The sequence below is a fragment of the Plecotus auritus genome, assembly GCF_963455305.1.
Source record: "Plecotus auritus genome assembly, chromosome: 10".
In the NCBI taxonomy this organism is placed as follows: domain Eukaryota; kingdom Metazoa; phylum Chordata; class Mammalia; order Chiroptera; family Vespertilionidae; genus Plecotus; species Plecotus auritus.
In genome coordinates, this window is record NC_137785.1 from 7438479 (window position 1) to 7460947 (window position 22469).

The window sequence follows — 22469 nt, forward strand, 5'->3', positions numbered from 1 at the left end:
CTGCTTGGCTTTATAATCTCTGATGCACATGACCAGTCCCTCACTCTTTTTTTGTTTTATTGATTTCAGAGAGGAAGGGAGAGGGAGAGAGAGAGAATCATCAATGATGAGACAGAATCATTGACTGGCTGCCTCCTGCAAACCACCTACCAGGGATGAAACCCAGGCATGTAAACCTGACCAGAATTGAACCCGGGACCCCTCATTCCACAGGTTGACAGTCTATCCCCTGAGCCTAACCAGCTAGGACTCCCCCTCACTTTTGATTGGTGCTCAGGTGCACAGTCTTTCATGATTGACTAATTCAAGGGGAGGGTGTTGGCCTTTGCTGCTTCAAGATAGGGGCCCTCATGGAGATGCAAGTCATGTGGCCAACATGGTGGCTGCCAAGACAGATGGGCCAACGTGGAGGCTGTTCTTGGACAGAATAAATGACTTGTTTTGAGAGGGCTAAAGGCTAATTCTTTCTATAACACAGTAACCTCTATTTTGTAAAAACTGCTGTTTGAATTTTCCACTATGCATAGATAGGCCTTTGTTCTGTGAATTAATTCTGCTACTTTTTGGCTTCTATAAACATGCTTGCTTAAATAATAGGGAAGATAAGTTCAACTATCTGACCTTGCAAGCGCTCTGCTGACGCTTCTACTTACCTCCATTCCAGGTCTGTTAATATCTACTAAGTTGTGCTGGGCTCAAGGTTACAAGCTTCCTGCAAAATATCTACATAGGGCTCTTTGTAAAGCCTGCAAAGGGTCTGGAAAACCCATATTTGGGAGACAAAGACACTGGGGAAATATAAAGGGAAGATACCCTTCATGTTTTTTACTCAGGTTTTGAGAGGCAACTCTGCTGAGCCCGCCAGACTTCTAAAGCTGTGTTAACTCCATTTCTCTAAGCATTGATTGGTTTTTCTCCCGTCTTCTGTAGCAGTTTATTCTCACAATTCCCCCCTTTTCTTTATTTAAACTCTTTTCCTCAAACTCGGCTACCATTCATTGACTTTCATGCTCTGCAGTGTCTAGGACAGGGGTGGGCAAACTTTTTCACTCGAGGGCCATAATGGGTTCTTAAACTGGACCAGAGGGCCGGAACAAAAGCATGGATGGAGTGTTTATGTGAACTAATATAAATTCAAAGTAAAGGAGCGGAGGGGAGAGCAAGAGAACCCTCCACTCTTTTGGGTCCGCGGGCCGGATAGAACAGCCGAACGGACCGGATCCGGCCCACAGGCCGTAGTTTGCCCTTGGCTGGTCTAGGAGGAGACTAATTTGCTGTTTGGTCAATGCGGTCCCAATAAACCTTGGAATAAGACCCCCCCTCCCATACATGGGATGATGTAACATCCCATCCCTGTAACTTCTAATCAAAGGGGTGAATGTGGACACCATTGCTCCCTTTCACTTTCAAGCCATTGCTCTAGTGCATCAGAGAGAGGTCCAGCTCACTCATCAGCAAAAGCTGCCAATGCCTAAGGGACTCAGTGATGGTCCGTCCGCTGTGTTGCTGGAAATGAATGTGCAGCACTGCCCCCAACATTACACATATTCCTCCTTTTTCTGCCAGAACCAGATCCTAGGCCGACCTGTTCTCCCAGTCACCCTGCTGGTGGCATCCAGCTGTTCAGCTGTCCCTTGAACTGGGTCTCGAGTGTAGTTAACAAGCCTAAGCTGGTTCTAGTAAATAGAATTAATCCACCACATTCTTGTTCAGAGTGGGCCACCAGCACAGGACAGATTGAAACCCTGTGGCAATCTGATTTCTATCATTAAACTCCTTTGGCACCCCTCCTGGAACCCCAATGGTTACTTTTATTTAGAGTGTATATTTAACCCATTCCACCCAGGCATCCGTTCCCTTATATCCTACTTCTATTTGCATGGTGATGGCTGTGGCCTAGCGAATCTTGTCCTGTGACATCTACTCCTAAATCTAGTCCTAGCCGATCTTTTGACCTAAAGGCTGAAATATGCAAGTCATTCAAGTTATCTATAACCAATAACTTAACTGGGTATGCATGATCTGGATTGTACACCTTTCCCCAGCCCACATAGTAAGCCCCAGAAACTTGCCAGATCTCTAAAGCAAACAGAACTCAGTACCTGATGGTTATTGAGACAGCTTACAGGTTTTTGGCGTCGATTTCAAGGGGATATGTCCTGGTATGGCTGTTCAAGTTGAGGTGTGTCCGCCATTAACCCATGTACGGATGGTCCAACCTCCCACTGCAGTCCGAACAGCAGTCTCTGTGGTAAGCAAGACAAGGTAGAGTCTTTCCCAGGAGGGTTCCAACTTGCTTCCCTTCCCAGTCTTAATTAGAACAAATGTAGTCTCCAGGTCCATGGCGATGAACTGGAAACTCAAGAGGGGCCCTGGATCAGGAGGCCTTCTAACCTGAGAGAGATTACAGTAGAAGAGATACCCAGTACCTAGTTCTTAAGAAATTGGTTCCTAGTCTCCACTGTAGGAAGATCTTGTGGCATTCCAGGGCCTATTGGAATCACCTACAGCCAACTCTAGTTAAAAAACAAAACAAAAACTTTTCTTGCCCTAACTGTTTTGGCTCAGTGGATAGAGCATTGGCCTGCGGACTCAAGGGTCCCGGGTTCGATTCAGGTCAAGGGCATGTACCTTGGTTGCGGGCACATCCCCAGTGGGGGGTGTGCAGGAGGCAGCTGATGTTTCTTTTTATATATATATATATATATATTATTGATTTTTTACAGAGAAGAAGGGAGAGGGATAGAGAGTTACAAACATCGATGACAGAGAAACATCGATCAGCTGCCTCCTGCACACCCCCTACTGGGGATGTGCCCGCAACCAAGGTACATGCCCTTGACCGGAATCGAACCTGGGACCTTTCAGTCCGCAGGCTGATGCTCTATCCACTGAGCCAAACCGGTTTTGGCATAGCTGATGTTTCTAACTCTCTATCCCTCTACCTTCCTGTCTGTAAAAAATCAATAAAATATATTTTTAAAAAAACTTTTCTTAATATTTGAAGCCTAGGAAGGTAGTCAGATCCATTCTACCAAAAGATTACATAGCATTTAAAGTGACAAGAGGCTATTAAACACAAACATAAGCTAGTAAAACTTCAGTTCCCATAACTAAGCTTTTTGATACCTGATTAATGTAACATATAATAATTTATACAACTTTTGCTTTAGAAAAGGACTAAAAAAATAAGGTTTATTTTCTAACTTCATTTGTCCTTGGGTGTGGTCAGCAAATGACACTAATTGGATTTCTGCTATTAGTTTCCCTAAGTACATTGATATAAGCTATTTACTCTCGGTTTAGGGAGGCAACAGGCAAGTCATTTACTCTTAAGTGTCCTTGGTTGAGGGAAGATAGGATTTACTAAATGGCTCCAAATGGCTGTTTAATTATTTTAATTTCCTTATTCTACTTATCCTGGCTTACTGGCCTGTGTCATTTATTCAATTTTTTAAAGTTTTTCTTTACAAACATTCTATAATTTCTACAAATTTTTCCTTAGAAATCTTACAACTTTCAGAAATTACCAGCTTTAGAAACCATTTTCTTTCTCCTTCAAAATGCATTTTCATGCTTCATGCTTTCCCTATTATACCAAAATCACATTTAATTTTCATAATTTTTGAATTTTTAACCCTTAGGAACTTTAATTTTTAGGTGGCATGTAATTAATATTCCTATTAGCAATACATTCACATTTTAAGAATATTTCAAATGAAATACAAGACTCAGTGGAATCCTATTTTCTTTTCATTAGCTGGAAAATGAAGATTTAGAGAGCTTAGAAACTTGACCCAACGGAAAAGAAGCAAGAAATGGTGGACCTTGAAAATGACTTCAGGTTTTCTCACTGTGCAGAATATAGTCAAACACTGCTGCAGTTAAATATTTTACCCTTTGTTCTCCCTCATGATCTATAATAATAATGTGTTCCATGTTGATATTTACTGTTGTGTTGCTGACAATGACCTGAAAGATAAGTTGGGGTGCTTCACTGGGCTGGAAAAAGTTTAGCAAAATTAGAAAGTAGGTCTATTAAGCAAGTTTGTTCCATATCTATAAAAACCTAAGTCGACTTGCACGTGTGCAAGACATATAAAGCTCTCGCTGGCGCCAATCGCATGTGTGTGTTTCCATATGTCAATGTCGATTGTGAATTTGGTTGACACTTCTATTACAGAGAAAGGGCGAATAGCGATATTAAAATATTTATTTTAATTAATTTCCTTTCAATGTACACGAATTCGTTCACTGGGCCTCTAGCATTCAGACAACTGAGATGCAGGGAGCTCTAGTGAGCCACCTGGAGATTCCCGGGTAGAAACCCACACTGAGCCTCAGTGCCCACAGCACCTGCCTCCCTGCAGGTGGGTCAGCAGGTTCTTTCTCAGAAGCACCTAAAATACAGGGCCTTGTGGGAATTGCAGTTAAAGAGGGGTGGTTGGGCTGGAAATGTCTCTGCAGGCAGAGGCAGAAGTTGCATGAACCAGACAGACTGCAGGCACAGATGCTGCACTGAAAATGGGCGCCTTAGCTCTTTTTTTTAAATTTATATTTTTTTATTGTTTAAAATATTACATATATTAGTACATATATCTCCTTTTTTTTTCCCCATTGACCTTCCTCCAGCCTCCCCTACCCCAGTCGCATGCCCTCATCCCACCCCTCAAGTGTCTTGTGTCCATTGGTGTGCTTATATGCATGCATACAAGTCCTTTGGTTGATCTATTTCCCTCCCTCCCCAACACTCCCCATCCTTCCCGCTGTAATTTGACAGTCTGTTCGGTGCTTTACTGCCTCTGTATCTATCTTTTTATTCATCAGGTTATAATGTTCTTTATTTTCCATAAATGAGTGAGATGATGTGGTATTTTTCTTTCATTGCCTGGCTTATTTCACTTAACATAATGCTCTTCAGGTCCATCCATGATGTTGCAAATGGTAAGAATTCCTTCTTTTTTATAGCAGCGTAGTATTCCATTGTGTAGATGTACCATAGTTTTCTAATCCACTCATCTGCTGATGGGCATTTAGGCTGTTTCCAAATCTTAGCTATGGTGAATTGTGCTGCTATGAACATAGGGGTGCATATTTCCTTTCTGATTGGTGTTTCTAGTTTCTTGGGATGGGCATCTTAGCTCTTGATCTCCTTCAAAAGCTCAGGGATGGAGACATACCCTCATACCCATTTTACAGAGAAAACTGAGGCCCAGACCAGAGGGAAGGATCATTTCTTTGTGAGTCCCAATTATATTAAACAATCTGCAATTCATTGCCCTGGCTGGTTTGTCTAAGTGGATAGAGCATCGGCCCTTGGACCAAAGGGTTCTGGGTTTGATTCCAGTCAAGGGCATTAAATGTCTCGACTTCAAAATGATGGAGAATGTTAGTAGCATAGATTAAAATTAGTGTCTATTACATTGTGTGTAGCATAAAAATTGAAAAATATTACAACATATTATTCCAATAAATAAAATATTGCATAAAGCCCTAACCGGTTTGGCTCAGTGGATAGAGCATCGGTCTGCGGACTGAAGGGTCCCAGCTTCGATTCCGGTCAAGGGCATGTACCTGGGTTTCCGGCACATCCCCAGTAGGGGGCGTGCAAGAGGCAGCTGATCGATGTCGCTCTCTCATCGATGTTTCTAACTTTCTATCCCTCTCACTTCCTCTCTGTAAAAAATCAATAAAATATATATTTTTAAAAAATATTGCATAAAGTGAAAAGACACAAAATTAGTGAAATTGAAACATGCACCTTTGTTCTTTCGCTGTCCTTTTGCTAAAAAAAACTGCCAAAAAAAAAAAGAAGAAAAAAAATAAGAAAACTTCCTAGCCCTAGCTGGTTTGGCTCAGTGGATAGAGTGTCAGCCTGCAGACTGAAGGGTCCCAGGTTCGATTCTGATCAAGGGCACATGCCTAGGTTGCTGTCTTGATCCCCAGTAGGGGACATGCAGGAAGCAGCCAATCAATGATTCTCTCTCATCACTGATGTTTCTATATCTCTTTCCCTCTCCCTTCCTCTCTGAAATCAATAAAGATATATATTTTTTAAAAAACCAAACTGCCAAAACTCATAGCAGATTATGTAGAACCTGTGAGCAGACACTGTACCACAGATATAGACATAGCAAATATACATCTGAGAAAAGACTGACCATAAATCCTTAGGAGAATACAATCAAATGACAGTGAGATGGCATGATCTATATATATAAAAAGCCAGTGACCGTAATGCAATAATGACCAGAACGACCAATCGCTATGATGCCCCCTGTGGCCAGCGGCCTGATCAGGAGCTGGGGCCGGCTGGACAACCTCCCGTGGCCCCTTCCCCTGGCCAGCCCACCCCTGGACTCTCCCACCCCAATCAAGGGCGGGGCTGGCCAGCCAAATGCCCCTCTGACCCCCACCCACGCCCTTCCTCCCAGTCAGCACTGCCCCTGATGGGCCCCCACCACCCTGATGGGCCCACAGCCCCTCCCCCTGGCTGGCCCCATCCCTGTTCATCTTCCCCACCCCAATAGGGGGTGGGGCCAGCCAGCCAACCTCCTGAAGCCCCTCCCCCTCCCATCCGCACCCCAGATAATCACCTCACCCTGATCAGGGGCAGGGCTGGCTGTCCAACCACCCATGGCCTCTCCCCCAGGCCACTGGCCCCTAGTCAGCACCCCCAACCACATTCAGGGGTGGCGCTGGCTGGCCCACGCCCACAGCCCCTCTCTATGGCCGACTTCACCTGTGGCCCCTCCCCCCAGCCAGCCCAGCCCTGATTGGGCCCCCATCTGGGTGGGCCAGCCGGCCAACCTCCCTACATCATCTCCTCCTCCGGGCAGGCCCAGCGCCAATTTGCCCTGATTGGGACCGGACTGGCTGGACCCCACCTGTGCACGAATTCATGCACCAGGCCTCTAGTAAAGTTATAAAAAAAGTTTAAATAAAGTCTGACCAAACCAAATATTCTCTAGTAGGTGGAGAAACTGAGTCCCTCATACACTGCTGGAAAAATGCAAAAATGTATAGTTTAGATCACAATTTACTAATCTCTACAACTTACACATTCATCTACATGATGACTCAGACCATGCACTGAGCCATTAAAAAGGTAAATGAACCCAGCCAGCGTGGCTCAGTGGTTGATCTTCGACCTATAAACCAGGAGGTCATGGTTCAATAACCAGTCAGGGCACATGTCTGGGTTGCAGGCTCGATCCCCAGTGTGGGGCGTGCAGGAGGCAGCTGCTCTCCCTGCTGGCCTGATCACCCACAACTGCCCTCCCCTGCAGGCCTGGCCCCCCTCACAACTGCCCTCCCCTGCAGGCCTGGTCACCCCTAACCGTCCACAACTGCCCTTCCCTGCAGGCCATCTAGTGGCGGCCATCTTGTGTCCACATGGGGGCAGCCATCTTTGACCACATGGGGGCAGCCATATCATGTCTTGGAGCGACGGTCAACTTGCATATTACTCTTTTATTAGATAGGATGGGCACACGCTAATGCACCACAGGCATGGGTCACAGTTGCAGAGCAGTACAGAGAAATCAGTAAGAGAAATGGATGAGGTGCAGAGGTAAATATTATCGGGGAGCTGGAAGTTTAAGTAGAAATGAAAATTCCTAGAACAAAGTAGTTGGCAAAGTTTCAACAATGAGGAAAAACAAGTAGATTGAAGTGTGGGCACTAGCAAGAGTAACAAAACACTGTTCTTACAGCCTGGGATCCTCCTTACCACCTTAATAAAGTGCTAATGTCACACCTTTACCAATTGTCACTGATCAAGGGAAGACTCCCTCTGAGCCCAGCCTACCGTGCATGGAGTCATGTTCCTCCTGTGATGCCCAAAGGACTCTGTCTTAACTCCCTACTGAGTCATTACATTGGCTACAGATAACACACTTCCTAAAAGAGAAACAGAATAGATGGATGGCCAGCACCAAACAGACCACAGGAAAAAGACCTATGTGAGTGATGTCAGACAAATGGCAGACAAGAAGATACCAGAATTCATACCAGTTTCAAGGGCAAGCTGACAACTGTCCACCAACAAATACATCCATGAAATAGGGGAATAAGGGTCAAATTAAGACAGATAGCAATGCAGGGGAGCAAAACAGGAGAGGTGCACAGAAAGGATGACTGCGGAGACAGGGTGTACAAAGATGAGTGGAAGGTCAAAAGACAGCTGTACAGGCCAGGTCTGCCAGCCCAGTCTGCTTGCACTAGGGTGGACACTAATGACTTGTTCTGTGGAAAAGCCTGGAAAACTTTTTGCTAGAATTCTCAGGCCCTGCAACACCTGAAAACTCTCCAGAGTGTGCACATCAGAAGACACTGTAAAGTTCATAGGCATGGATGCCAAGAAATATCTCCTTGGCCACAACCTCCCCAGTAGTATAAAAAAGACATCAGTATTTTCCCAGAGGTCTTTGCACCTAGAACTCCAGAAGCCAATGCTGCCATTGAGGAAAAATGCTGCCAAAGTCACTGAGGGCCCCTACATTCTTTGCTACTTTGACCTCAGCTCATGAAGCAACAAAATGACTAGGCTGATACCCTGACTGATTTGGCTCAGTGGATAGAGTGCCAGCCTGCGGACTGAAGGGTCTCGGGTTTGATTCTGATCAAGAACACATGCTTGGGTTGCAGGCTCAATACCCAATAGGGGATGTGCAGGAGGCAGCCAATCAATGACTTGCTCTCATTATTTTTTTTAAATATATTTTATTGATATTTTACAGAGAGGAAGGGAGAAGGATAGAGAGCTAGAAACATCGATCAGCTGCTTCCTGCACACTTCCCACTGGGGATGTGCCCGCAACCAAGGTACATGCCCTTGACCGGAATCGAACCAGGGACCCCTCAGTCCGTAGGCCGACGCTCTATCCACTGAGCCAAACCGGTTTCGGCTGCTCTCATTATTGATGTTTCTCTTTCTCTCTCCCTCTCCCTTCCTCCCTGAAATAAATAAAATTATATTTAAAAAAAAAGATTAGGCTGCTGAGAGTTATCTCAAAACTGGAACACGCCGAAATCAGTTTGGCTCAGTGGATAGAGCGTCGGCCTGAGGACTCAAGGGTCCCGGGTTCGATTCCGGTCGAGGGCATGTACATTGGTTGCGGGCACATCCCTGGTGGGAGGTGTGCAGGAGGAAGCTGATCGATGTTTCTCTCTCATCGATGTTTCTAGCTCTCTGTCCCTCTCCCTTCCTCTCTGTAAAATATCAATAAAATATATTTAAAAAAAAACAAAAAAAAAACTGGAACACAAAACCCCACCCAGTCAGAACTCTTGCAGCTACATGCAGGTGGAGCTTTTTCTCTAACCAGTTAGTTTTTAGAGTTGCAAGGAGTAATTGGCTCATCAATGGGTAGTCATCAAAATTAGACTAAAAGAGGCCCTGGCCAGTATTTCCCAGTGGTTACAGCATCGGCCCCCACACCGAGGGTCGTGGGTTCCATTCCCAGTAAAGGGCTAATACCTCGGTTACAGGTCCAATCCCCAGCCCTGATTGGGGCACATGTCAGAGGCAACCAATTGATGTCTCTGTATGTCTCTCTCTCTCTCTCTCTCTTACCCGCTCCCACTCTCACTAAAAAAAAAAAATCACCAGGCTATTGTGGCTCAGAGGTTGAGCGTCAACCTATGAACCAGGAGGGTGAGGTTTGATTCCCAGTCAGGGCCCATGCCCAGGTTGTGGGCTCAATCACCGGTGTGGGGCAGCCAATCAATGATTCTCTCATCATTGATGTTTCTATCTCATTCTCCCTTCCTCTCTGAAATCAATAAAAATATATTTTAAAAAAGATAAATAAATAAAGACTTAGGTTCTAAATGTGGTCGAGGCATTTGTAAGGCCAAGGAGAAAGGTCTTTCTTTTTCTTTGCTGTGGCCTTCCACAATTTATGAGATGCACCTACTAATCAAACCCCAAGATTGTTGGCTCCTCTAATTCAAGCAGCTCCTCTGTTCAAACTGCACAAGATAAACTGTTTTCAAGGCTGCATTCTTGCCACCCCTCCTCCCTGCTATTGTCACACCTCAGGGATAATTTGTACCAAGGAGTCTCTAGTTAGTAGAAAGTTTCCTTCCTGCACCCATTGAAACCACCCTCTTTTGAACTCTTTAAAACTTTTGCTCCAGTCATATTTTATAGGCTTGGGGACAATACTGATAAGGCACCTCCCTATACATCTGCCAGACTATCTCCTGGAAAGCAAACAAACTAAATTTTAAAGACAGCCCTCATATCAACTTCAGCTCAGCCCAAGGCCCCTGCATTGCTTGTCCCTTAGCAACCGGCACCGCTGGAAAGCAGAAGCCACCCTTTCTTCCCTGCCCGGAACTGACTAGCAATACTTGGCCCTTTCCAATCTTGGGAAGTAAACTTCCTCTTTACATGGCATCTTTTTGCTGTGAATTCTTCCACAGACTGCATCACCTGTTATAACAGTATTCATTTATTCTTAGAAGTAGGTGAAAATGAGAAAAATGACATTATAGAGTCAAAATAATATTCCCTTCTTCTTTTCTAGGTTCTTTGGTTGCCCATAATTAAATTGATAGAATATAGATTAACAGGGGAAACACAACCTAAAAGTTATTAACATGTGTACCTCCATATACATGGAAACGACTCAGAAAGAGTAACCGGCCAAAAGAGCAAACACCTTCACCTGAAAAACCACCTTCACCTACAGTCAAAAAATGTTGTTTGGAGAGGCAGTTACTGTAGAAAGTTAGGAAAAGCACAGTAAGGATCTCCATTTGTGGACGATTGTGCTGTGCACTGCAGTGAGGGCTATATTCAAAAGGACTCTGTTCCAATCCAAAGATCCAGGGTACAGACACAAGAGGCTGGGAAGGACGTGGGTCCAGAACACGATCTGGGCTGCAGGGAAAACATGGTGAGAGCCATTGTCTCGTTCAGCCAGTAGGAATATAGAGGACAGAGTCACATGGGCAGTGGGTCCTATGCATGAATAGGAGGTGAGCACCTGTCCAATGAGACCAGGATCATGTATGACTCCAGCATCACTTCCGAATATTAGGTCCAAAAATTCATATCCAATTGTATCCACTCCTGCAGGGTGAATGTCAGTGCCACATAGGAACATCATTTGAAGGGTCAAGCTGAGGCATTAAATTCATCACAGTGGATGTGGACACAGCATGACACCCAATATGTGGGCACAGGTGCAGAGGACAAGGCCAAATTACCGAGGTCTGCCATGGGTCAAACTCTGCTGGGATCAAAAGTGAAGCAGACAAATTGCATCTCACTCTGAAAGGTTCCCCTGGAAAAACAACTGCAGCTGAGAAATGATGGCGTTCCCCTGAACACAGGGAGGCCAAGGGTAAGGGCTCTGAGATGTAAAGGGAATGGGAGGAAAAACATAACTGCAACAATGGAAACAGGAGCTGCAGCTGAGCCACCCTGGTCCTCATGCTGTACCTGCTCCAGTGAGGGCTGCACATCAGCGGTAGAGGCTGTGTCTGATGCTGGAGAAAATAATGGTTAAAATCCAGCCCCTTGAATCTGACACTTGTCTGTGGTGTAAACTTGGGGAGCTGACTTCATTTCCCTGATACTGAATTTTGTCAGCAATTTGATATAAGCTTCCTCTTGCCCAGATTGTTGTGAGAATTGAGGGAGAATATGCTCAAAAATCTAACCATGGAATCCTGATAACAAGTACTCAGCTTGTTACTTTTATTGATCTTGGAAGGTCAAAGTAAGTGCCATCAATCATCTGTATGTCACATTCAGACAACTGAGATTCAGGGAGCTCTAGTGAGTCTGCTGGAGATTCCCAGGTGGGGCACACCACAATGAGACCTAAGTGCCCACAGCACCTGCCTCAATGCAGCCGTAAGTGACTTCTTATAGGTCCCATTTCTTACTAAAATGCACCCAAAGACAAAGGTGATTGTGGGCATTGGGAGAGTGAGAAGTGCCTGGCCTGTGAAGTGCAGGGGGAGCTGGAGTTGTCGGGAGAGGGAGAGAGAGAAACATCAATGATGAGTGAGAATCATTGATCAGTTGACTCTTGCATGCCCCACATTGGATCTAGCCCAGGGCCGAGGCATGTGCCCTTACGGGGAATCAAACCATGACTTCCTGGTTCATAGGTTGAAACTCAATGATTGAGCCATGCCAGATGGGAAATTTTATAATTTTTTGGAAAGAGAAAAAGGGAGAGGGAGAGAAACACAATGCGAGAGTGCCACATTGACCTATTGTCTCCTGCACACCTGATTCCCGGGAGCTAGCCCAGAACCCAGGCACAAGTTCAAAAGTCCAATCAGTAAGCTTTCAATGCATGGGATCACACCAAACCAATTGAGCCACAACTTCCATGATGGTATATTCATTTTAAATAACAAAATGCTAATCTTTTGCAAATTTAAAGATCCAAATACACAAGGACCTAGATTATGTATGGAATTTTAAACAAAGTTAAATGAAACTTACATTCATATAAAGACCTACACAAAAACTAGAGGTCCAATGCATGAAATTTGTGCAAGGGGCTCGGCCCTCACAGCCCCTTGCAGCCTTGGCTTTGTCCAGAAGGTTGTGCAGATGGTTATTCTGCTGTTCGGTGGAATTAGCATATTAGCTCTTTATTATATAGGATGTTTGTACCAGCTTTATTAGAAATAACCAAATATTCATCAAAATGGATAAACTATGGGCGATATATTCAAAGGTAAGAATATTTATCAGAAAAAAAATAAGATGGTGCCCTGACTAGTTTGGCTCAGTGGATAGAGCGTCGGCCTGTGGACTGCAGGCACATCCCCAGTAGGGGGTGTGCAGGAGACAGTTGATTGATGTTTCTCTCTCATCGATGTTTCTGACTATCCTTTTTCCTTTCTCTCTGTAAAAAATCAATAAAATATATTACAAAAAAAAAAAAGAAAAAAAAAAAAAACCCACAAAGATGGGTGCCATAGCCTGATTGGCTCAGTGGATAGAGCGTCAGCCTGTGGACTGAAGGGTCCCAGGTTCGTTTCCGGCCAAGGGCACATGCCTGGGTTATGGGCTCAATTTCCAATAGGGGGTGTGCAGGAGGCAGCCCATCTATGATTCTCCCTCATCATTGATGTTTCTATCTTTCTCATTCTCCCTTCTTCTCTGAAATCAATAAAAAAAATATAAAAAAGAAAAAGAAAAAAAGATGGGTAACTAATATATCTTTACTAAATCTCAAAGTATTAATGAAATATAAGTTAGAGCAGAAACATACTTAGAAAATGCAAGGTCATCTGTTAAAATGGGATGTAAAGCAATGGTTACTTGGAAAGCTGTGAAGAACAGGGATAGACTTAAAAAAGTCATGAAGCAAATACACAGTGATAGACATGGTCAGTATTATGAGTATGATGATGCTTTCAGTTTCAAGCACACATCAAGATTTATGAAATACTATAACACATGTATTTTACTCATTATAGCTTTTAAAAATGGTTCCAAATTAAAAACTGTGTATGTTCCACTGTATTGGAAAAATAGGTTTGGCAAATCTATATTTAATCCACCTTGTTATGCCCTCTGGGCAACTGTCTTACCTCAGTTACAGAAAATGTAATGAACAATGAAGAACTTTCACCAAATCAACAAGAATGCTGGCTGAACCACAAAAGCCACATCCATGAACTGCAGACACCCTTTGCATCCGTCCTTGTTTTTTTGCCAGCGCACCCATGGCTCTGAGGTGAACATCTGAGAGAATTCAGAAATCCACAAAACCTCTTGGTGATAATCAAAGAGAATGATTGTGTCCACAGAAGATAAACATGCCTTAGATCCTCAGGTCTGTGTAAACAATGCTCCTGTACACTTTTGTTCAGAAACATTCCTGGATGCACATTTAGATGAGGGACATTCCATCTAATGGGCTACAGTCCCCTCCAAAACCCATTAGGCCAGTATTTTTATAGTGAGAAGATTTCTCCTAACTGCGATGGTCCTCCAACCAGTGACCGTTCCCCATGGAATTGAAGGCATTAGGGCATATGGCCCTCTGCAAGACATGGAAAGAGATAGTCTTCAAATATATTGGCATCCCTTGAAAACAAGGAAAATATTCATGCAGCTTGAAGATATACTTGAGGTTGTCACAGCTACCCCATCTTTGGAGTGATAGCTTTGCCTCAAAGCTTCCATCTTCACATGAGGAAAAGAGAGTCCAGCCCTAGCTGGTTTGGCTCAGTGGATAGAGAGTTGGCCTGCGGACTAAATGTCCCAGGTTCAATTCCAGCCAAGGGCATATGCCGGGGTTGCGGCTCGATCCCCAGTAGGGGGCATGCAGGAGGCAGCTGATCAATGATTCTCTCTCATTGTTGATGTTTCTATCTCTTTCTCCCTCTCCCTTCCTCTCTGAAATCAATAAAAATGTATTTTAAAAAAAGAAAAGAAAAGAAAAGAAAAGAAAAGAAAAGAGAGTCCACAATCCACATTGTTTCTTAGGAAAATATGGGCAGCCATGAAAATTACGCAAAAAGTGCTAAGTTACTTTCTACACCACAATGTTCTGTCAAGGGCAAAGAATGTTTGAGGCCCCTTGAAAGGTTTTCATCTCATCATGTTTGGAGAGCCCAGATCTCCTTATAAGCTAACCCACACAGTAAATGGAACACCCAAGATGAAAGAAGACTTAGGAAAAAGCCTTCATTATTTTACAAACCAAATAGACATGAGATTGGCAGTTCTTCCATTGATGACTTAGGCATTCAATAAATTCATCACTGGTATTTAGGGAATGTGTGTCTCTAAAAATGGCAGTTCCTCTGCAATGTTATGTTTTGTGGGGCTAACACTAATCAGTCCAACAAATTAGACAACAGAGTTACCTTCCCTGGGCACAAAAGGATGGTGATTGATGCCGTCTATAGGACCATATAGGTGGTACAGAGGAAATACCTTAAATAACAGAAATATGCAGTGACATAGATCTGGCAACACATCAAAGTATTTCAGAAAGTGAAACATGGATACATATGGTTCTAACATTAAAAAAAAACCCACACAAACACTTATGGAGAATTTACATAATGCAGGTATTTAAACGTATGAGATTCATTTAAATGTATGAGATTCATTAGGGGTAAGAGATTTCCCACATTCACTGCACACATAAGGCCTTTCTCCACTGTGCAATCTCTGATGACCTTGAAGGGCAGTGCTGGTGGATAAAGATTTCCCACATTAACTGCATTCATAAGTGTTTACTCCATTGTGAAATTGCTGATGATGAGAAAGGAGAGTGCTATGGATAAAAGATTTCCCACATTCATTGCATTTATACGGCTTTTCAGCGGTGTGAATTCTGTGATGAACACGAAGGTCACTGCTCCTGTAAAAAGATTTCCCACATTCACTGCACTCATAAGGCCTTTCTCCAGTGTGCAATCTCTGATGATCTCGAAGAGAAGTGTTCCTGATAAAAGATTTCCCACAATCAGTGCATTTATAAGGTTTTTCTCCAGTGTGAACTTTCTGATGACAATGAAGGTCAGTGCTAGTGCTAAAAGATTTTTCACAATCGCTGCATTTATAAGGCTTTTCTCCAGTGTGAATTCTCTGATGATGTGTATGAAGGTGATATGTCCTGTTAAAAGATTTTCCACATTCACTGCATTTATAAGGCTTTTCTCCAGTGTGCAGTCTCTGATGATATCGAAGGGCAGCCCTTCTGATAAAAGATTTTCCACAATCACTGCATTTATAAGGCTTTTCTCCTGTGTGAACTCTCTGATGAATCCGAAGGGCACTGTTGGTGGATAAAGATTTCCCACATTCATTGCATTTATAAAGCTTTTCTCCAGTGTGAACTCTCTGATGAAGACGAAGATGAGTGCTACTGAGAAAAGATTTCCCACATTCACTGCATTTATAAGGCTTTGGTCCAGTGTGAACTCGCTGATGACGGGAAAGGGTAGTGCTACTGATAAAAGATTTCCCACATTCACTGCACTCATAAGGCCTTTCTCCTGTGTGCAATTTCTGATGACCTTGAAGAGCAGGGTTGGTAGTAAAAGATTTCCCACATTCACTGCATTTATAAGGCTTTTCTCCAGTGTGAGTTCTGTGATGAAGACGAAGATTAGTGCTCCTGGTAAAAGATTTCCCACAATCACTGCATTTATGGGGCTTTTCTCCGGTATGAACTCTCCGATGGCAATGAAGTTCACTGTTAGTGGTAAAAGATTTTTCACATTCTCTGCATTTATAAGGCTTTTCTCCATTGTGAATTCTCTGATGACGATGAAAGTCACTGCTCCAGGTAAAATATTTCCCACATCTACGGCACTCATAAGGCTTTTCTCCAGTGTGCAATCTCTGATGAGCTCGAAGGTCAGTGCTCCTGTGAAAAGATTTCCCACATTCACTGCATTTATAAGGCTTTTCTCCACTGTGGCTGAGTTGGTTGGTCGTTATCCCATGCACCAAAAAGTTCCCGATAACATTCTTGGTCAGGGCAAATGCTGTGTTTGCAGGTTCAATCCCTAGTAGGGAACACACAGGAGGCAGGCAATCAATGTTTTGCTCTCACATCCATGTTTCTCACTATCCCTCTCCCTCTTTTTCTAAAAATAAAATTTCAAAATTTTAAAAACCAAAAAAGAGCATAGTTCAAATTAGCTAGAAGCTTTTATTAAAGAAAAGAAAAAAGCCCTAACTGCTTTGGCTCGGTGGATAGAGCGTCAGCCTGCGGACTCAAGAGTCCCAGGTTCAATTCCAGTCAAGGGCATGTAACTTGGTTGCAGGGACATCCCCAGTGGGAGGTGTGCAGGAGGCAGCTGACCGATGTTTCTCTCTCATCGATGTTTCTAACTCTCTATCCCTCTCACTTCCTCTCTGTAAAAAAATCAATAAAATATATAAAAATAAAATAAAATCTAAAAATTATAAAAAAAGAAAAAGAAAAAGAAAAAGAAAAGGAAAAGAAAAAAACGTATTACCCCCAACACTATGAACCACAAGGTATCATATGAGACGTTGGCAGATGACATGACTCTACCTAGGGAAAAATGTCAAGACCCCACTATGAGCAGCTGAAATTAAAAACAAATTCAGAGTCCTGGCCAGATGGCTCGCTCTGTGAAAGTGTGGGCCCAATACTCTGAGGCTGTGGGTTTGATCTCCCTTCAGGACACACGCAGGGGACAGCCAATGAATGCATAGATTGGTGAAATAGCAGATCAATGTTTCCCTCTCTATTTCTGTCTATCTTCCTTTCTCTAAAATTAATAAATAAAAATTTTGGAAAGTTTACAGAATATTAACACACAAACATGAGTGTCATTTCTACACATTAACAATAAATTTTTTGATAGAGAAATGAAGAAAGTAGTCAAGTTTGTAACAGAATCAACAATAAAATACTTGGGAATAAATTCCACCAAAATGGTGAAAGGTCTGTACATTGAACTCAAGAGTGATGAAAAAATGGAAGAAAACACAAACAAATGGAAAGAGATCTTTGCTTTAGGATTTGAAATTTAATACCCTTTTAATGTCTATACTACCCAAAGCCATCTACAGATTAAAAAGTGCATATTCACAGGAAAACAACAAAACTGGACACCACTGATAAAAATGAACTCAAACTGCATGAAATAATTAAATGACAATCCCAAAACTTAACACTATTTCAAGACAACCTAGAGAAAACGCTTAGAACATTAGCTTTAAATATGATTTTCTGGATATGACACCAACCACCAGGCAAAATGGCAAAACTAAACAGTCTAAACTACAACAAATGAAAAAGCGTCTTCATATCACAACAGCAATTAACAAAATGAAATTAAAAGGCAATCTACAGGATGGGAGAAAATACTTGCAAGTCATATGAACGTACTGTTTGGAGATATTATGGATTCACTTCAGATCTCCTCAATAAAGCGAATATCCTGATATAGAAGGAAAATTACACAAGTATTTGGAGTTCCAATTAAATAATAAAGACATGGTAACACTATACTGCAGGCTAATAAAAACACAACTACTCTGTGTGAAAAATACTTTATCTGTAAAGAGTGACAACCTCAAGGAAATTCAGAGACCTAAAATGACTACAAAAGATAGTCTGAAATTAAAACTTTCTAAGTAAAAGCAGCTAAAGACAGGTAGACATGTCCTCAGCTTGAATATTCACCGCCAAAAGTCAATTTTTACCTTAACTGAGCCTGTCTATCATCTTCTGCATCTATGATAACATCCCTTTGGAATGGCAGAGTAGCTTCCCTTTTTCGGAATTCCTCAGGGCACAACCAAATGTACCATAGCAGAGAGTACAAATACTCTCATTGCTATTTTCATCATAGTAATATTGATTATTAGCTATCCTGCACCCAACTATCATTTTACTTTTTATCCAATTCCAGAAGTAGCTCCACTTTGCTCTCTTCTGCCTCCTTAATCTGTCACCAATGAATTTCATGTAACCCACCTATGTTTGCTCTTTTGATTGTAATGTATCATATAAGGTGCAAAACTGCCATTCTCTGGAGCATTATATCAATGCCTTGAGATTTTGCTTCCTAGCAACTGTTGAAAATTTGAACCAAATAATCTCACAAAAATTATTTCCAGGTTTGAATATTTCTTATGTTCACAAAGGTAAACACCATCTGATACTGCTGGAGAGATGGCCACACTAAACTTCCTGAAGGCAGGATTGCCAAAAATATTCAATTTGTAAAAAAAACAAAACAGCCCAGCTGTGGTGGCTCAGTGAACTGAGTGGTATCCCATGGACCAAGAGGACCCAGGCTCATGGACCAAGATGCCCCAGGTTCGATTCCAGTCAAGGGCACGTACCTTGGTTGCGTGCACATCCCCAGTAGGGGGTGTGCAGGAGGCAGCTGATCAATGTTTCTCTCTCATTGATGTTTCTAACTTTCTATCCCTCTCCCTTCCTTTCTGTAAAAAAATCAATAAAATATATTTCAAAAACAAACAAACACAAATTAACCCAACAAAGATGATGGGTTGATTTGTATACGCAGGCGCCGAGCAGCATTCTGCACCGCCCCAGCTGCTCCAGGCCTCTGAGCAGCATGGAAGGCGTAGAGACAGAATCAGGCCGGAGCGAAGGCAGTGCCGGCAGCCAGGGGAAGGAAGGCCCATTCTTTTTTTTTTTTTTTTTTTTTTTTAAAGAAAACTAGTTAGGGAATCATTGATGTTTCTATCTCTATCTCTCCGTCTCCCTTCCTCTCTGAAATCAATAAAAATATATTTTTTAAAAATAGGCTAAAGATGTAGAGGCAATTTTTCCAAAATTTGTACAAATGACCAACAGGAATATAAAAAATGCTTTTCCACCAAAACCGGTTTGGCTCAGTGGATAGAGCGTCAACCTGTGGACTGAAGGGTCCCAGGTTCGATTGCGGTCAAGGGCACGAAACTTGGTTGCGGGCACATCCTCAGTGGGGGGTGTGCAGGAGGCAGCTGATCGATGTTTCTCTCTCATCGATGTTTCTAACTCTCTATCCCTCTTCCTTCCTCTCTGTAAAAAATCAATAAAATATATTTAAAAAAAAATGCTTTTCCTCACTAATCATGGAGGAATCCATTAGGCTCCCTGCCACAATACCAACCCCAAATCCCTCCCTAGGAGTTCAGTACAGGAGGTATTGTGATTGCAGAAAAAGAAAAGGGCTGAACAAACAAACTAGTCCTACCAAGAACAGCAAGGGCCCAAAAAACTGAAAGTCAAGCAGTGAGGACAGAGCACATCCCGGTAAAGGGGCACGAGGATATGTAAAGTCAAGTCCAGGTCACTGGTGAGAGTGAGGGTCTTACCCAGCGAGGATAGAAGTTCAAAGTTCTCCAGCATCACATTCAGGTACAGCAGTCTCTGACCCTCATCAAGGAGGCTCCATTCCTCCCTGGAGAAGTACAGGGCAATGTCCTCAAAGGTCACGCCAACCTGTCAGAATGGAGACAATTGATTATTCAGGATTTTTAAAATTTTATTTTAGTTGTAATTCCAATTTGGTCCTGGGAGTGTGTCTGGGTAGCAACCAATTACACCGCGGCCAATTTTAAACTCCCAGAATTGAAACTATTGAAACCAAAGCTGTCTTTCTGAGAACATACAATCCTACTCCTTACACATCTTCCCACCCTCAACCTCCTCCAGGGCTCCCCAGTTTAGTGTGGACACCAGGCCCTAATGCCAGTGCAGGCTGATCTCTCATCACAGGCTCATTAGTCACTGTTACTGCCCTCAGCTATAGCAGAGGATCTGGGGCCTGGGAGGGCATGACTCTAAGCTCTGGGCCATGCCTGCAGGGACCCAGCCTTCCTGCCAAGCTAGTCTCCCAGATCATGCCTCCAAGACAAAACCAAACCAGAGCTTATGCTTCACCCTTAAGTCTCCACACCAGGTCCCCAGCACCATCAGCTCACACGTCCTCTTTCTCTAGATGTGCACACCACTGTGTAATGTCTTCCTTCTTCAGACTCCAAGTTCACTCCCTCAGCTCTGTCCCCTTCCTACTCCATGCCACTAGTTCAACCATGAACTTGGACTACGGTATCCGAGAGTGCTTATGATAAGCACTTATACCATAGTCCAGCCGGATGCTGAACCACCGGTCCTCTGAGGGTCTCCACAGCCCGAAAAACCCGGATTGAGGCTGTGACGTCCTCCCTGCAGCCTCTGATCTGTCCGCCAATCCTCACAGCCCACACCCTCAGGGGAACCTCAGATGCAAGTCACCCCTGTCCTCTCTGCCCTGCACTTGCTGTGTCCTCAGAAGCCACAACACTCCTCTCTCCCCTCCGCCTTCCCCCGGTCCCCCATGCGGGACTGAGCTGCAGGACGTGACAGGCGCCCGCACCCGGGCGGTCGGGTTCGGTGTGAGGAGGCGGTGAGAGCCCGGGGGACGCGCACTCACTTCAGAGAAGCTCTTCAGTGGGGGCGCCGCCATCGGACTTTGTGTTCGGAGTCCCGCGGGAGCGGCGGGCGAAGCGGCCGCCATGGGAATGGCGGTCCCTTTCCGGGCCTTGGAGCGGGTCACCCTGGTGGGGACACCGCGTTTCACACCCGCGCGTGTGCTGTGTGCACCACGACTTCCGCGCCTTCTCTGTCGGGGTATATCCACCGGGACCCAGCGATATGGAACCTCCAAACGGAGCCCACTGGGTTTGGGCCGTCAAAATGCCGGTTGTGAGGATGCCGGAAGTCCCGCCCCTTCTAGTTAAGCTTCGCCGGAAACACCTTTTCTGACCCTTCATTGGCTAAGCTGTTGGTATGCCACACAGGGTTTTCTGGGTAATGTAGTCATTGAGTCCAAGAAAGCGATCAGGGTTTACCCCTCCACCCCCCATCACTCCTGTAGGAAACACGGAGATCGCCACTGCAAGGCTATGAAATGTCACGTCCCCATGAGAGACACATCTTTTTTTTTTTTTTTTTTAAATATATTTTATTGATATTTCACAGAGAGGAAGGGAGAGGGATAGAGAGCTAGAAACATCGATGAGAGAGAAACATCGATCAGCTGCCTCCTGCACACCTCCCACTGAGGATGTGCCCGCAACCAAGGTACATGCCCTTGACCGGAATCGAACCCGGGTCCTTTCAGTCCGCAGGCCGACGCTCTATCCACTGAGCCAAACCGGTTTCGGCGAGAGACACATCCTAAAAATGGGTAAAGAAAGTGGTCATCTTTTCCTGGGGAAGGGACTGGAGTCCATGTTGATGAAAGGAGATAATCTGGCCTGGCCATTGTCACTGAATGGTTTAGTGTTGACCAATGAACTAGGACAGTGATCGGCAAACTGCGGCTCTGTTGACTAATGAGTTTGCGGACCACTGAACTAGGAGGTCATGGTTCAATTACCTGTCAGGGTACCTGCCCATTTCGGGCTTGATCCCCAATAGGGGGCGTGCAGGAGGCAGCAGATCAATGATTCTCATCACTGATGTTTCTCTGTCTCTTCCTCTCCCTTCTCCTTCCTCTCTCTGAAATCAATTTTTAAAAACCCATATATTTAAAAGCACACACACATTATGTGTGATTCAAATATAGCAGTCATAATTACAGAGGAATGCCTGCATTAAAGAGTCTGAAAAATTTTATCACATAGATGACCTACTTACACCATGATGTATGTATTTGACAAATATAACCCACAAATGTAGGCCCAGCCTGTGAAATAGAAAAGATGATGGAACACTCTTGTTTCATTATAATTTTAACTTCAATTAAAATAAATAAATTTTGGAAAAAGTGGGAGAGTTTGTGAACAAAAAAGGGCCATATATTAAACCTGGCTTGTTCCCTGGAGGCCTGAGTGGCAGCCTTACCAACTCAGAGACCTAGGGTAACCACAAGGGATAGTCTGAAATGAAATCTAACTAAAAGCAATTCATAGTGATAGTCACATCCTTGAGTAGTATTTTCCCTAACAAACATCAGTCTTCACCTTAACTGAGCCTATC

General features: G+C 43.7%; 1 protein-coding gene across 2 annotated transcripts; it reads right to left on the reverse strand.

Moving 5' to 3' along the window:
• Window positions 1-11630: 11630 nt before the first annotated feature.
• On the reverse strand, window positions 11631-21220 carry LOC308234978 (uncharacterized protein). 2 transcript variants are annotated; one of them, XM_080643521.1, is made up of 3 exons: window positions 20920-21220; window positions 19820-19946; window positions 11631-16373 (listed from the first exon to the last, which is right to left on the reverse strand). In XM_080643521.1, the coding sequence occupies exons 1-3, from the start codon at window positions 21001-21003 to the stop codon at window positions 15235-15237; spliced, it is 1350 nt and encodes a 449-aa protein (XP_080499647.1). In that variant the 5' UTR covers window positions 21004-21220; the 3' UTR covers window positions 11631-15234. The 2 variants fall into 2 exon arrangements, with proteins under 2 accessions (XP_080499647.1, XP_080499646.1); XM_080643520.1 differs by having other exon boundaries at window positions 11631-16515; window positions 20920-21211.
• Window positions 21221-22469: the final 1249 nt, after the last annotated feature.

What these genes read in the sequence shown, in the direction of transcription:
- LOC308234978 (XM_080643520.1), bottom strand. Translation starts at nt 21,003, where the DNA reads ATGGCGGCCGCTTCGCCCGCCGCTCCCGCGGGACTCCGAACACAAAGT. An exon ending in CACTGAAGAGCTTCTCTGAA is followed by an intron (nt 19,947 to 20,919) that starts GTGAGTGCGCGT and finishes CCATTCTGACAG; the next exon opens with GTTGGCGTGACCTTTGAGGA. An exon ending in TGAACTTCTATCCTCGCTGG is followed by an intron (nt 16,516 to 19,819) that starts GTAAGACCCTCA and finishes GTTCCCTACTAG; the next exon opens with GGATTGAACCTGCAAACACA.